This window comes from Raphanus sativus, unplaced genomic scaffold (genome assembly GCF_000801105.2).
Source record: "Raphanus sativus cultivar WK10039 unplaced genomic scaffold, ASM80110v3 Scaffold1192, whole genome shotgun sequence".
Taxonomy (NCBI): domain Eukaryota; kingdom Viridiplantae; phylum Streptophyta; class Magnoliopsida; order Brassicales; family Brassicaceae; genus Raphanus; species Raphanus sativus.
Genome location: NW_026616505.1, coordinates 6,743 through 22,938, shown reverse-complemented (window position 1 = coordinate 22,938; position 16,196 = coordinate 6,743). Strand labels below are relative to the sequence as shown.

The 16,196-nt window shown below is 44.7% G+C and overlaps 1 protein-coding gene across 1 annotated transcript; it reads right to left on the bottom strand.

Moving 5' to 3' along the window:
- Positions 1 to 1,679: 1,679 nt before the first annotated feature.
- On the bottom strand, positions 1,680 to 3,076 carry LOC130503868 (uncharacterized). The gene is made up of 2 exons (XM_056998438.1): positions 1,761 to 3,076; positions 1,680 to 1,695 (listed from the first exon to the last, which is right to left on the bottom strand). The coding sequence occupies exons 1-2, from the start codon at positions 3,074 to 3,076 to the stop codon at positions 1,680 to 1,682; spliced, it is 1,332 nt and encodes a 443-aa protein (XP_056854418.1).
- Between the last annotated feature and the right edge of the window lie 13,120 nt (positions 3,077 to 16,196).

Genomic DNA, 16,196 nt, shown 5'->3' with positions numbered 1-16,196 from the left:
ATGCCATGAATGCGCACAATCTCTTTAAAGAACAGGTTAGCAACATGCAATGCATCATCAGTTTTGTGACATGCTATGAAATGAGCCATTTTTGAGAATCTATCAACAACAACAAAGATAGAATCCTTTCCAGTTCTAGTTCTAGGCAATCCCACAATGAAATCCATAGATATGTCATTCCAAGGATGATAAGGAATAGGGAGAGGAGTATACAAACCATGTGACTGAACCTTAGACTTAGCTTGTTTACAAGTTGCACACCTCTCACAAATTCTCTCCACATCTCTTTTCATCCGAGGCCAAAAGAAGTGATCCTGCAAGGTTTTAAGAGTCATTGTAACACCAAAGTGACCCATAAGGCTTCCTCCATGAGATTCCCTGACAAATAACTCTCTCAAAGAACAGTTAGGCACACACAAACGATTATCATACAAAAGAAATCCATCATGCCTAAAGTAATGCCCAGCAGCAACCTTTTCACAAGAGTTATAAGCATCTTTAAGATCAGGATCAGTCTCCTACATACCTTTAATCTGCTCAAAACCTAATAGTTTAGCATCAAGAGTGTTTAAGAGAGCATACCTTCTTGATAGTGCATCAGCAACTATATTCTCCTTACCTTGTTTGTATTTGATCACATAAGGGAAGGTTTCAATGAATTCTACCCATCTGGCGTGCCTCTTACTGAGCTTGTTCTGGCCTTTAAGGTACTTGAGAGACTCATGATCAGTGGGGATTACGAACTCTTTAGGCCATAGATAATGCTGCCAAGTCTGCAAAGCCCTCACCAAAGCATAGAGTTCCTTATCATAAGTTGCATAGTTGAGAGTGGCTCCTCCAAGCTTTTACTAAAGTATGCAATAGGTCTTTTCTCCTGCATAAGAACAGCACCAATACCAATTCCTGAGGCATCTTATTCAATCTCAAAAGTTTTATTAAAATCAGGAAGTATAAGAAGAGGGGCATTAGTAAGCTTCTCTTTAAGGCATTGGAATGCAGCTTCTTGTGTGTCTCCCCACTTGAAACCTATGTCTTTCTTGACAACCTCAGTCAAGGGAGCTGCTATAGTACTGAAATCCCTCACAAATCGCCTATAGAAGCCAGCAAGTCCATGGAAGCTCCTCACTTCATTCACTGTCTTAGGGATGGGCCATTCTCGTATAGATTTCACCTTCTCTGGATCCACTTTCACTCCATCTGCACTCACAATAAAGCCTAGGAAGACCAAGTTATCCGTACAGAAAGTGCATTTCTTAAGGTTAGCAAAAAGCTTCTCTTTTCTCAAAACATCAAGGACAGCCTTAAGATGACCTATATGCTCTTCTAGACTCTGGCTGTAAACTAGGATATCATCAAAGTAAACCACAACAAACAATCCTATAAAAGACCTAAGAACATGGTTCATTAATCTCATGAAAGTACTAGGAGCATTGGTTAATCCAAAGGGCATAACTAACCACTCATACAACCCATGCTTAGTTTTAAAAGCAGTTTTCCACTCATCTCCCTCTTTCATCCTAATTTGATGATATCCACTCTTATGATCTATCTTAGAAAAGATGCTAGAACCATGCAATTCATCAAGCATATCATCTAATCTAGGAATAGGGTGGCGATACTTCACTGTTATGTTGTTGATTGCTCTACAATCAACACACATGCGCCAGCTTCCATCTTTCTTAGGCACCAGGAGCACTGGAATAGCACAAGGACTCATGCTCTCACGGATGTGGCCTTTCTCCATCAGTTCCTCAACCTGCCTTTGTAGCTCCTTGGTCTCAACCGGGTTAGTTCTGTAGGCTGGTCTATTGGGAAGAGTAGAACCTGGTACAAATTCTATCTGATGCTCGATCCCTCGTATAGGTGGTAAACCGGTGGGACTATCTTCTGGAAACACATCTTGATAATCCTGTAAAAGAGCTGACATCTCACTCGGATACACCGGTGTGCAATCAGTTAGACTAACAAGAGATTCTTTTAAAACAAATAAGAGAACTGATTGATTAGAGTAGAGAGATCTTTTGATGTCACCAGTTTTGGCATAGAAGTTGTGCTGCTTGCTCGGTTCTGGTTTAAGATCTATTTCTTTCTTTTTCTGAAGCTGTAGCTGATCTTGATGCACTTCTTTAGGAGTTAGAGGTACCAGTGTAGTCTTTTTGCCGTTGAACTCAAAGGTATGCTTGTTAGTAAAGCCATTGTGTGTAACTCTTCTATCAAACTGCCATGGTCTCCCAAGCAAGATATGACGGGCTTCCATTGGTATCACATCACATAGGATCTCATCTTCATATCTTCCAATGGATAAAGGAATTGACACCTGTGTGGATACCTTCATTTCCCCTTCTTCATTGAGCCATTGCAGTCGGTATGGTCTAGGATGTTTTTGAGTCTTCAAGCTAAGCTTCTTCACCATTGTCTCACTAGCAACATTAACACAGCTTCCACCATCAATTATCAGACTACAAACTTTTCCTTGTACCATACAACGAGTGTAGAACAGGTTTTCTCTTTGCTCTAGCTCCTCGGTTTTGTTTTGCAAGCTGAGAGTCCTCCTTGCAACCAAAAGCCTACCATGAACTGGTTTCTCTTCATACTCTGCTTCTGAAGATTCTTGCTCAGTCTCTGGTCTTTCATCTTCAGATTCATACTCGCCATTCTCCAAGAGAACCATAACTCTCTTGTTGGTACACTCATTAGCATAGTGCCCACGCCCTTGACACTTAAAGCACTTCACATCTCTTGCACGCAAGCTGGTAGCCTCTGCTTTACCTTTATCCTTGCTGTAGATGCTACTAGGCTTGGACTCTTCCTTTGGCTGTGGCTTGCCCTCTTTCTGATAGCTTGGTTTGTCATCCTTAGAAGTCTGGTATCTACTGGAACTATAGCTGCCACGCGCATGGCTCCTTCTCTTAACTTGTTGTTCTACCAAGATAGCTTTGTGTAGCATCTCCTCTATCTCCAAGTAGTGCTGCATCTCTACCCTGTCTTGTATCTCACGGTTGAGTCCACCAAGAAACCGTGCCATGGTAGCTTCACTATCTTCGGAAACCTTAGCTCTCAACATAAGCAACTCCATCTCTTAATAGTATTCCTCCACAGACTTGGAACCTTGGGTAAGAAGCCTCAGCTTTTGGTGAAGATCACGGTGATAGTGGCTGGGAACAAACCTCCTACGCATCAAAGACTTCATCTCAGCCCATGTCTCAATAGGGAACTCCCCATTGCGCCTTTTGTTTGTAACCAACTGATCCCACCAACTCAATGCATAGTCATTGAACTCAGTAGCAGCAACTTGAACCTTTTTAATCTCAGAGTAGTGTTGACAATTGAAGACAAACTCTATCTTCTTTTCCCACTCAAGATATGCATCCGGATCAGCCTTGCCATGGAAAGGAGGGATCTTAAGCTTCAATCCTGATAGCTCATTGCGCCTATGCCTTCTGCCCTCATGATCATGTCGCGATCTCCTATTGCTGTATCTTGATCCAGAGCTATGGCTACTTTTCTCATAGAAGTTATCAGTCTCTTCTGATCCAGCATGCTCACGGCGACCATGCCTATTGATCCTTGGCTCACGTCTCTGCTCAGCATTCTGGTCTTGTCTATCAGATAGCCTTTGATCGAGTTTATCCTCCAACAACTTCTCCATGGCTGCAAGGACTTCTTTGGTGATTGCTTCTTGTAATAGCTTGTTTCTCCTCATAAGAGTTGCCTCATCATCCTCGGATCCCATTGCTTCCTGATTCACAAAAAGGTTTGAACAAGTAAGTAGTTAAAAGAAATCAAAACACAAAAGAATCAAATAAGGAAACAAGAAAAATTTTAAAACAAGGCGGCAAAGGATACTTGATCAATACGCAACGATTTGAATTCCTTTTCAGTTTCGAAATACAACAACACAGATCAGATTCTAACAGACGACGAAATGAGATGAAACATATAAGGATCTATTACTTCTAACAACAGATCACAAACACAATAGAACTTTCAGAATTTTGAAAACTCGAAACATGATCGATGAGAAGTTGAAAAGTTCTTAATGAAAACTTGATTGAAACTCTTAGATATATCAATGGTGATCACGAAAACAATAGATCTATCAGTTATAATGATGAAAAGAAGCAGATCTAGTGAACAACAACACAAGAACACAGATCTATCAATGATATGAATGGTGATGAACAGATCGGATGAAAATGATAAGAGAAATCGAAACTCCCCTTCCAGAGTGCTCTGATACCACTTAATGAACCCCTAGGATGTTTCTCTGGATGGATATGGATAGATCCTTGCATAAACGAGTCAAGGACTCAAGCTTATCAAGGTGGTGGATCGAATGGTGACACAAGAGGCTATGGGAAGGCTTCTTGATACTCCTAGACAATAGATCGGACATTACACACCTCTCTAAGGTCCTTGGGCGTCAGATATTACACACCAACAGACTGGATACTACACACCAGACACTCTCTCACGACAAGGCAAGGGAGAAGAAAACTCAAAGGTTTTTAGATAAAAGAAGACTTGATTCCTTACTAGGGTTGCGGCACACACATATATATAGTGAGAGACTTGGAACAGGCTCCAATCAACTCAAACTAAAAGGAATAGGCTCCTTTAGTTAATGTAAAAATAAAGACACAACATAGATAGAGTTTTCGAAATAAAAGACATAAATACTTAGAGAAATAAAACATAACATAAGGTTCTTCATGTGGTTGGTCCGAGAGCATCATCTAGGAGTTTTGAGCAGCAAGACTATGGCCTCATTAAAAACCTATCTTTGAAAACCCATTGGGACAAACAAAGATAGGGAAAAAGAGGACACATAGCTTGCTAGCCTAGACAACGCTCAGCTTGATGGTGATATAGCTTGGATGGTAACAAGTGCATCTTGAAGTATCAAGCTTCCTTCAAGACTTTCTTCATGCATCAAACACTTCTTGATTAATCCTCCAATAGCTTCCTTGAGTTTCTTAGCTTTGGATCGAGTTATGGGGCCATTGGAAATGACTAAGGCATCATCTTCTTTGGTTGCAACATCTTTAGACTTCCCATCTTCTTCAGCTAGCTGGAACTCTTCATCTTGATCAGCATGCTGGTCCATGATCATATCACATATGTCCGAACAGGCTAATCTGGAATCATCTGGATAGAAAGTGGGATATCTTCTTACTCACAACTCCTATGAGATTTATTCAACTTCCTGGTTACTCTCCACTGATTAGTGGTTCCAAATAAAGACTTCTTAGATCGTGGTTCATCCTGGTTTTGATAAGAATCATGAAGATAATGGCATATGTCCGAACAGGCTAATCTGGAATCATCTGGATAGAAGGTGGGATATCTTCTTGCTCACACACTTATGAGATTTATTCAACTTCCTGGTTATTCTCCACTGATTAGTGGTTCAAATAAAGCTTCTCATATCGTGGTTCATCCTGGATTGATAAGAATCATGAAGATAATGGCATATGTCGAACAGGCTAATTTGGAATAATCTGGATAGAAGGTGGGATATCTTCTTGCTCACAACACTTATGAGATTTATTCAACTTCCTGGTTATTCTCCCACTGAGTAGTGGTTCCACATAAAGCTTCTTAGATCGTGGTTCATCCTGGTTTGATAAGAATCATGAAGATAATGGCATATGTCCGAACAGACTAATCTGGAATCATCTGGATAGAAAGTGAGATATCTTCTTAATCACAACTCCTATGAGATTTATTCAACTTCCTGGTTATTCTCCACTGATTAGTGGTTCCAAATAAAGCTTCTTAGATCGTGGTTCATCCTGGTTTGATAAGAATCATGAAGATATTGCCATATGTACGAACAGGCTAATCTGTAATCATCTGGATAGAAGTGGGATATCTTCTTACTCACAACTCCTATGAGATTTATTCAACTTCCCGGTTATTCTCCACTGATTAGTGGTTCCAAATAAAGCTTCTTAGATCGTGGTTCATCCTGGTTTGATAAGAATCATGAAGATAATGGCATATGTCCGAACAGACTAATCTGGAATCATCTGGATAGAAAGTGAGATATCTTCTTAATCACAACTCCTATGAGATTTATTCAACTTCCTGGTTATTCTCCACTGATTAGTGGTTCCAAATAAAGCTTCTTATACCGTGGTTCATCCTGGTTTAATAAGAATCATGAAGCTATTGTCATACGTCCGAACAGGCTAATCTGGAATCATCTATATAGAAATTGGGATATCTTCTTCCTCACAACTCCTATGAGATTTATTCAACTTCCTGGTTATTCTCCACTGATTAGTGGTTCCAAATAAAGCTTCTTAGATCGTGGTTCATCCTGGTTTGATAAGAATCATGAAGATAATGGGCATATGTCCTAACAGGCTAATCTGGAATAATCTGGATAAGAAGGTGGGATATCTTCTTGCTCACAACACTTATGAGATTTATTCAACTTCCTGGTTATTCTCCACTGAGTAGTGGTTCCAAATAAAGCTTCTTAGATCGTGGTTCATCCTGGTTTGATAAGAATCATGAATATATTGCCATATGTCCGAACAGGCTAATCTGAAATCATCTGGATAGAAAGTGGGATATCTTCTTACTCACAACTCCTATGAGATTTATTCAACTTCCCGGTTATTCTCCACTGATTAGTGGTTCCAAATAAAGCTTCTTAGATCGTGGTTCATCCTGGTTTGATAAGAATCATGAAGATAATGGCATATGTCCGAACAGGCTAATCTGGAATAATCTGAATAGAAGGTGGGATATCTTCTTGCTCACAACACTTATGAGATTTATTCAACTTCCTGGTTATTCTCCACTGAGTAGTGGTTCAAATAAAGCTTCTTAGATCGTGGTTCATCCTGGTTTGATAAGAATCGTGAATATATTGCCATATGTCCGAACAGGCTAATCTGGAATCATCTGGATAGAAAGTGGGATATCTTCTTACTCACAACTCTGATGAGATTTATTCAACTTCCTGGTTATTCTCCACTGATTACTGGTTCCAAATAAAGCTTCTTAGATCATGGTTCATCCTGGTTTGATAAGAATCATGAAGATAACGGCATATGTCCGAAAAGGCTAATCTGGAATCATCTGGATAGAAGGTGGGATATCTTCTTGCTCAGAACACTTATGAGATTTTATTCAACTTCCTGGTTATTCTCCACTGATTAGTGGTTCCAAATAAAGCTTCTTAGATCGTGGTTAATCCTGGTTTGATAAGAATCATGAAGATATTGCCATATGTCCGAACAGCTAATCTGGAATCATCTGGATAGAAAGTGGGATATTGATGAGGACATTGAACCTGACCTTACTGAACCAGACATTCAGGATATGATCAGCAACATTACCAAACCAGATGATGAACAAGAAGTGTCCATACCAACCGTCTTTAAGGGAGCAATCACTAGACAAAGAGCTAAGATATTTCAACATAAGTTTAATGAGAGCATGATACTTGCTTCTGATCTTGGACAGGTTAAACAAGCTGAGGAGGTTACCAAAGAAGTTATCAAAGGAGATGCCGAGAAGGTGGAGGAGCCAAAGGAGAGTTCTCAAGCCTCAAGAGAGGATCTTTGGCCATTCATACCAGATCAAAGTCACAACCATTTGATGATCATCACCATTGAAGCTCCAAATGCTTAAACGAGACTCTTGGACAGAGTTAGCTACTAGGCAAGCTACTTGTGTGTGCTCTTTTCCTTGTTCTTGGTTTTGTCCCACGAGGTTTTCCGGAGGAAGGTTTTCTCGGTCCAAGACTAAGAAGAAACCATTTCCTCTTTGTTTCCTTATTTGAACCATAGCTTATTTTTAGTATGTTATTTTCGTAAAGGAGCTTGTTCCTTTTAATATGTGTTGCGCGACTCTTTTTCATTCAGACTTGATATTTTTATAAAACTTTTCTTTCAAAGAAAACCTAGTTCTCTCTCAAAAGAACTGGCCGCCTCCATTGCCTTGTGAGACCAGCACCTCCACGGCTTAAAGGTTCTCTTGTGTTGTATCACGAGCTCTCCATCTCTCGTGTGGTGCACTTCATTCCCCTGGTTCCATCTCTCACGGTTTCTCTTGGTTGATTAGATCAAACAAAAGAACCACCTCTTGATCTCGATCGGTTCCATCTCTCTTGCTTGGATCATACAGCCTTTGTCAGCCTAGGCTTGTATCATTTCTGGTATCAGAGCTGAAGTTCCTTCAGCATCAGGTTGTATCTATCTTGTTACTTGTTCATCTCGTTCTAGTTCATATTGTTTCATCCATTCAATTAAAAAAAAAGATTTAAGAACTCGTTGCTTCATCTCATATAGTGCTTTGCATATTCATAACTTGTTTTGCATCAGTTCTTCAGTTTGAATCCTTCGACATTTAGATCATCTCGTAAACTTCAAAAAAAAAAAAAGAAATCTTTCAAAGTTGCATCAAAACCGTGTCCTTCAAGCTCATATTTTCAAACTTCCTTTTTTGGTTGTTTCTGTTTTCCTTTTCATTACAAAACCAAATCTTTTCCATTTCTATTTCTTTGTATTTCTATTTCGTATAAAAAAAAAAAGAAAGATTTTACATTCTTTTCCTTTTTGTTTCAATCACCTCTTTACCTAAATTCTTTTTATTTGATTAGAAACTAAGTTGTTAAGGTTTTACTTGAGGTGCAATGGGAGAAGCATCCGAGATGGCTACCATGATGCTAGCTCTCACTGCCATGAGAGATGAGATGAGGGAGTTGCGCCAAGACCTTGGAGATAGGCTCACCAGAGTTGAGCAGAGACCCACGGCTCAAGCTTCCCAAGCTGCTGAGAGGTTTCCAACTCAACACCAGCAGTATCAAGCTCCAAACAACCGGCGTCCTGGAGTCCACTTCAATGATATTCCAGAGACTAGTACTCGGAATCAACATAATGAAGAAGACACTGGACAACAACATGGTCATTATCCGAGAACAAGAGTTCAACAAGATGACTATGGAGCAGAGGCAGAGGAGGAAGAGGATTACTTACCTCCACGTAGAGCTCCACGGAGACCCATCCGCAACCAAGGCTATGAGGAAGATGACTATGCACCTCCACAGAGAGGACATCGCCAACAACACCACAACCAAGGACCGGATCTTTTAAAGATGACACCACCACAGTATGCTGGAAAGGTTGATCCTGAAGCTTACCTTGATTGGGAAAAGAGGATGGATCACATCTTCTCTTACTACAACCATCCTGGTCCCAAGAGAGTTGCTTTGGCAGTAGCTCAGCTCACGGACAATGCCTTATCCTGGTGGGATAGGCGGTGCTCTGATCGTAGGAGAGGGCACTTGAGGCAACTAGACGCCTGGTTAGACATGAAAGATGCTATGAGGCTGAGGTTTGTGCCACAACATTATCACCGAGACTTGCACAAGAAGTTCAGAACACTTAAGCAAGGAAGCAAGTCAGTTGAGGAGTACTATGAGGAGTTTGAGAAGTTAAGGAACCGCCTTGATCTCAATGAGGATGAGGAGACGATCATGGCTCAGTTCATAGATGGGTTGCAAGATAGAGTGAGTGGCAAGGTTGAGAGACAAGCTTATGGAGATCTCAAAGACCTATTCCACATAACCGTGCAAGCTGAGCAACACATCAAGAAGAAGGGCACCAAGGGTAGATCTCAATCCAACTGGAACTCCAACAACAACAGCAACTACAACAAACCAGTAGACAAGGGCAAAGGGGTTGAGGGAGACACTCGCTCAAAGTCTCAAGCTACTGATTGTGGGAACCGAAATTCGCACTGTCGATTTTAGTTAAGTTAAAACGTAGGAAAACTAAGTTGACCTAGTTTTCCCCGAGGATCCCGGCTATCTGCTGGGCCACGCACGACAAAGTTAAAACAAGTCTAATTCGAGAATAAATGCGTAAAATAAATAGAGCAAAAGAAAGAATCTTATTTCCGAATATGCGGTTTGGACAACAGGTCGAGATCTCGGCCACGAGAGCTGTCGATCGTCGCTAGTCTTAGAACCTAGATCTAACCTAGTTGAGTCGCAGCTCGCTAAAAAAAAAATAAGCGCCTAAGTTCTAAATTGCTCTGGAGTAGTTTCTTTCTTCTGATTTCGGATCCCCCTTCTCTGCTCCTAGCATTGCTTATATACTCCCATATGACGGTCTATCCTTGGTGGGCTGAGTCTGCCGTGGGCTGGACTTTTTCCATTTTCGTCGGCTTTCGTGTTTATCGGGAAAGTTGACATTTATTTTTCGAAAGTTGACATTTATCTTTTCGGAAGTTTATCATTTATCTTGTCATGCGAAGATAATTGTAAACCGTCGCACCTATCCCTTTAGAAAATCGTAAACTGGTCGTCCGATCGGAGTTGGTCCCTTTCGGGCCGTATTCCGGGCTTCCGCTGTTTTCTACGATTTCTCTGAAAGGATGCTCCTACTTGGATGTCGAGTCTTTCGGAAGATCTTCGATCCATTGCTGAGGTGAATGGTGTTGTACGATAACCATCACCGTTTTATACGAAGTCTTCCTATCCGTTGACGTCTTAGGGGTTTTCAGAAATCCCGGAGCAGAAAAAGGAGTTTTATTTATAAGGACTCGGAAAGTCGTGAAATACGGATTTCTGGCGACCCGGAGGCTTGGAACTTATGCACGAAGACTAGTCGTCCGACGACCCGAGCGAGCACGGGGCTAGCCGCCCGGCGACCACGGCCAGCACGGGCGCTAGCCGCCGGCGGCCACGGCCAGCACGGGCTAGCCGCCCGGCGGCCACGGCCAGCACGGGCGCTAGCCGCCGGCGGCCACGGCCAGCACGGGGCTAACCGCCCGGCGGCCACGGCCAGCACGGGCGCTAGCCGCCGGCGGCCACGGCCAGCACGGGGCTAGCCGCCCGGCGGCCACGGCCAGCACGGGCGCTAGCCGCCGGCGGCCACGGCCAGCACGGGGCTAGCCGCCCGGCGGCCACGGCCAGCACGGGCGCTAGCTGCCGGCGGCCACGGCCAGCACGGGGCTAGCCGCCCGGCGGCCACGGCCAACACGGGCGCTAGCCGCCGGCGGCCACGGGCAGCACGGGGCTAGCCGCCCGGCGGCCACGGCCACGTCTGGTGTTGGCTGCTCGGTTCCTTCGGCGCGTTTGCGTTTTTAGTTTTCCGTAGGTTTTTTCCTTGTGTAGAAAATATTTCTAGCAGTTGATTTCGAGACGATGAATCTCGAACTTAATTTTTTCTTAAGGTTTCTCGATTAACAATTAGTCTCTCGAGGTTGCTTTAACATTTTTCATGTTTTTCCGATATTTTCGGACATCGATTTCGTCTTGACCGATTTTGACCCCAACAGTTAGCCCCCCAGCTAGTTAGGAGCCGTAGGGTTCGTAGGTCCTAGCTTGCGGTATGGTTCATGAGGAAAGTATGGAGATGAAATCTTGCCGAAGGTCGGGGTAAATAGTAAAACCTTTGCCTATAAAGACTTGTGAATTCTTTACCATTCTTACTTCACCCAAGATTCTCAAGTTAATCTCTCTCTTGCAAATTCTCTCTCTGCTTTCAAGAAAAGAATGACTTTAAGATCAAAAACCTCGAGGAGGCAGTCTCACTCGTCCTCGGATAGTTTTCACGCTGAGGAAGAGAATCCGAAGCCCGAGGTTTCAGAGATCAACAGGAGCGCGTACTGCGACGCCGTCTTTGGCACTGATGCTCCCCTTCCCGTGATCCCGATTCCCCGGCGACCTCTGAGGGCGCGTGGAGAAATTGACTCACCGAGCGAAGTATCCCCCGAGTATCTCGAAACTCTTCGAGAGTTTTATGGGGTTCCGGAGGGAGTCGTGTTTCGCATTCCCCGCGGGAATGAGAGTTCGGAGCATCCTCCGGAAGGTTACTTTACTTGTTACGAGGCGTTCTTGACGCAATGCCGACTGTGGTTCCCAATCCCTGGGGTCATTGTTCAGGCTCTTGACCGTTTTGGAACCGCAATCAGCCAGCTGAACGTGTCAGCTTTAGAGAGCTGGCTCGGCGTTGTGATTCTGAGTTACGAGTTAGGGATAGACCTTAGCCCTGCCGATTTCGAAGGGTTATGGAACTCCAAGGCGACGAGCATCAATGGAGTTTACTCCATGAAGGCGAGGACCAACTTTTCGGTAATCAATGGAGTCACCTCGCACGCCAAGGATTATGTTGATCGTTTCTTTTTTGTGAGGATAGACGGAGAGTCTGTTGAGGAAGGCTTTCTCCACCTATTCCCGACGGACTGGTTGTACCAGCGAGGTAAGATTATCGCAATCCCTCTTTTAGAATTCGAAAGGCGAGTACTGAACGTGCGTTTTTTTTTTTAGAGAATAGGTGTCTCGCGCATGTTCCTTCCGATCTTTCGGTCAGGAGGGATCTTTTTAGGTCGAGGCCTTGTTCCTGGAATTCCTTTACTCTCGACCGGATTCGAGGGGCGGTCGCGCTTCACCGATCACGAGGTGGTACACGTCCCTGCGTCAACGATAGGTCCTACGTTTTTTCCCCTTTAAGGCAGAGGCGGAGACCTCGCAAAGATAAAGGGATCGCTTTTGGGACCTCGTCGGGAGATGGCGCGACGCCGAGATATGATCCTGGCTTTACCTCAGAGAATCGGGATGTTCCTCCCCCGGGTGACTTCTTTGACGAACTCCCTCCGGCGTTTTCCCGTAACGAGTCTTTGGACAACGAGGAGAGGGACAAGGTGACTGCGGAGGGTGCTCGCTTGGTCAACGAGGTTTGTTTTTGAAGCTTGAGTAACTCCACTTTTCTTTTTATTTGACCTCGGCTTCTTTGCAGGCCGTGAGAGTGTGGAATACATCGATCGATGGGAGTTTCCGCACTGCCCGGCTGGCCCGTTTCAAAGCGGAGGAAACGGAAAGGGAATTTGCTAAGTATCGGTTGGAGGTGGAGGAGCAAAATCGCCGGCAAGCCAAGGTCCAGGCTCGAGCCCTCGCTCGTGCGGAAAGGAGCGGACGGAGAAGAGCTGCCGCCGAGATGAACCGAAGGGCCGAAATTTTTTCTACTGAGTTCGAAGCGTACAAAGAGGCTCAGGACTTTGTAGGTGATTTTCGCGAGTGCCGTGGTTCGGTCGGTACCCTCAGCAAGATGCAGCGTGAGGGCTTCTCTCTTTCCGGCGAACTTGCCACGATGGATGGCTCGATAAGGATATGTGCCAGCGCCGAATCCTTTGTTCCTCCGATTGAAGGGAGAATTCGAGAACTGTGGAATCCTATCCAAGTCTCGGAGGATACGGCGGATGTAGGCGAGGGTTCAAACGCAGGCGACGGGGGTGAGGAGGTCGACCAGCCTGATTCTTCGTTCGGAATATCTTTAACCGACTGCTATGCATTTGATTATAATTTATGATAGGCCAAGTGTGGCCGTTTGTATGTATGTGTCGCGACCCCTAGGAGGTCGCGTGACTTTATGTTTTTCGGGATCGACCGTTGGTGGCTTTCGAATCCCTGTTATAAGTGCCTTTTATGAATTATGCGTTTTGATTTATACTTTCGTCAAGTGTAGAGGGTTTGAATACGCGTAGTCACTTCGCATTCAATCTCTTTTTTTGTCGCTAGGTCCGTAGGTCACTTTGTAGCGAACGTTAGGTTTGTAAGCGATAAGAGGCAAATTTTGGGATCTCGTATTCTGAATACTTATGCCTATGAGATGTCTTAGATACCAGCAAGGCCGGGTTTAGGGCAAGACCTAGGTCTACTTTCGGACTGAAGCTATGCGATGACAAATCGGCTTTCGTTTTGCTTGTTTGCGATTTTGACCTGACTCGTACCGTTCTAGAATCTGCGAAGTGCTTATCGGCTTATATGATTCGTTTGGGTACGAGTCGAGCTACTTCCTTTACGAAGAGCTAACCAAAATTTGGATTTTTTGTATAGCGCGCTATGATATCCTTGTCGGATGCAAAAGGACTTCATTGGAAGCCGGACTACGAATTTGATTGAGTGAAACGTTTCTATTTTCCCGTCGGGGCCAATCGACGGAAGCGAGTTTTAGAGTCGCGGATGGACTGTTTGGTGATATTTTTAGAGTCGCGGATGGACTGTTTGGAGGAGAAAGGAAAATCAAGATTTTCTGGGAACTAACGACGTCTCGCGTTCCCAAAAGATATGATTTTCGTTTTCCGTAACGTTCGTGCGTTTGAGTAAGCATTTGAAATAAAAAAAATTTTATTCATAATGTCGATTACATGAAAAGCGTTTTTGCGGGAGTACAAGGATATCTGTCCCTATCTTTCCCCCCCCCCCCTTTTTGGTGAGGGGGATAGCTGAACTCGTCGGGTCGTGACGAGCTGCCTACGTACCTCTTGCGAGGATCAAGCCATCTCGTAGTTCTGTTTCTGTCACGGTTGTTATTACTCCACGGTTTCTGGCGTCTTGACTGTTTCAGCTAAGTCAGTGGTCGCGTCGGGAGTTGGGTCGTCCGTTTTTTCGGCGATGGTCTCGAGGATTTTTCCGCTATCCTGAGTCGTGGCTTGTTCGGACAGATCCGAGTTGTTTTCTGCTGAGCTCTCGGAGATGCTCAGATTCTTCTTGGTTCGCTTCGGGTTAGCTACTGGAGCGTTCCGATTGCTGCGAAGTTCATGCTCGGCTAGGAAGCAGAGTCGCGACTGTTTTTGGCTTCCCCAGATTACCGCAGTTCCAGTTGGTGTTGGAAATTTGACGCCGAGATGGTAAGTGGATGGGACCGCCTTCATGGCATTTATCCAAGGGGTTCCCATTATGGCGTTATAGATAGCCGGGTTATCCACTACCGCGAATTCGACGATCTTCGTGACTTCTTTAGCCATTACTGGGAGTCTGATTTTTCCGAGGGTCATGGATGCGACGCCCGAGAATCCAGTCAATGGTCTCGGTTCTGGGATGACTTCTCCGAGGGGTATGTTCATCCTCTGCAGAGTGTCGCGGAACATGATGTTGACCGTGCTCCCCGTGTCGATGAGGATGCGGCCGACTTCGAGATCCTGAATCACCAAGTCGATGACCAGAGGATCGTAGTGGGGTTTATCGAGTCCGGCCGTATCCTGTTCTTCGAAGATGATTGCATGATTGGGAACGTCATCTTCTGGAGACCATCCGGGGCCTGTTTCAGCCCTCCGCCCGTAGGCTTTTATTGACGAGACAGAGTCCTGGAAAAAGTGCGATCCTCCGATGATCATATTGACCCTTTGGCGGTTGTTGTTGTTTTCCTTCGCCGTCTTGTCTCCGTTCGCGTTTTTCGCCCGATTGAGTCCCAGGAGCGTTATTCTCATGATTGGCTCCGTCGGTCTTCGGCGGACGGTCAGAATCTAGGATCAGGTCTTTCACGCTCTTGACCGTTGCTAGTTTGCCGTCAAGCAGTTTCATAATGAGCCTAGCGCCGAGGACTTTGCAGTTGGCGGTGGAGTGACCTCTCGTCTGATGGAACTCGCAGCTGGAATTGTCCTTGTACGAGTTCCGCGTCCAGGTGTTTCCGTTGGTCTTTCCTTGTTCGGAATTAACGGCGTAGTTATGTTCGCCTTGGACGTCTTCCCCCTCGTGATGGACGTACTTGTCGTTACGAGAGGTTCTCTTCTTGCCAGACGCTTTTGGCGGTCCATGCTTTTGCGCTAGGATTTTCATCTCTTCTTCCATGATGATGAAATCCGTTGCTTTGTGAAGAGTGTCCTGGATGATGCGTGGCCTTTCCAGAGAGATCCACTTTCGGAATTTTGACTTGTACCAGAGGTTCTTCCTCAGGGCGTCGATGGCGACTCTATCGCTGAGGCCTGTTACCCTGGACATCACGAGTTTGAACCTCTTTATGTAGTCGCAGAGCGGTTCGTCTTCTTTTTGAATTAGACTCCAAAGGTCTACGTCGGAAGTTTCCCTGTCCATGAACATGGAGAATTGCTTCAGAAAAGCCGAAGCAAGCTGGCGGAAACTTCCGATGGAGTTTCTTTTCAAGTGTGAGAACCACTCAAGTGCAGCACCTCTGAGGTTCTCGACGAATAGGAGACAGCAGCCGATGTCCTTTTCCCGCTCCGGAAGTTTAGACCTTGCCATTGCAATCTGGAAAGACTGCAGATGTGCCTTTGGGTCTGTGGTTCCATCGTAGGTGGGAAGCTTTATTTTCCCAGGATCCGAGACTCGTGCCTCCGTGATTCGAGAGGTGAACGGGGTTTTTCTCGACTCCTCGAGGAGCAGGTCGATCTCGGGGGCAGTACTGGTTGCGTGGTGAATCTGCGATTTTACC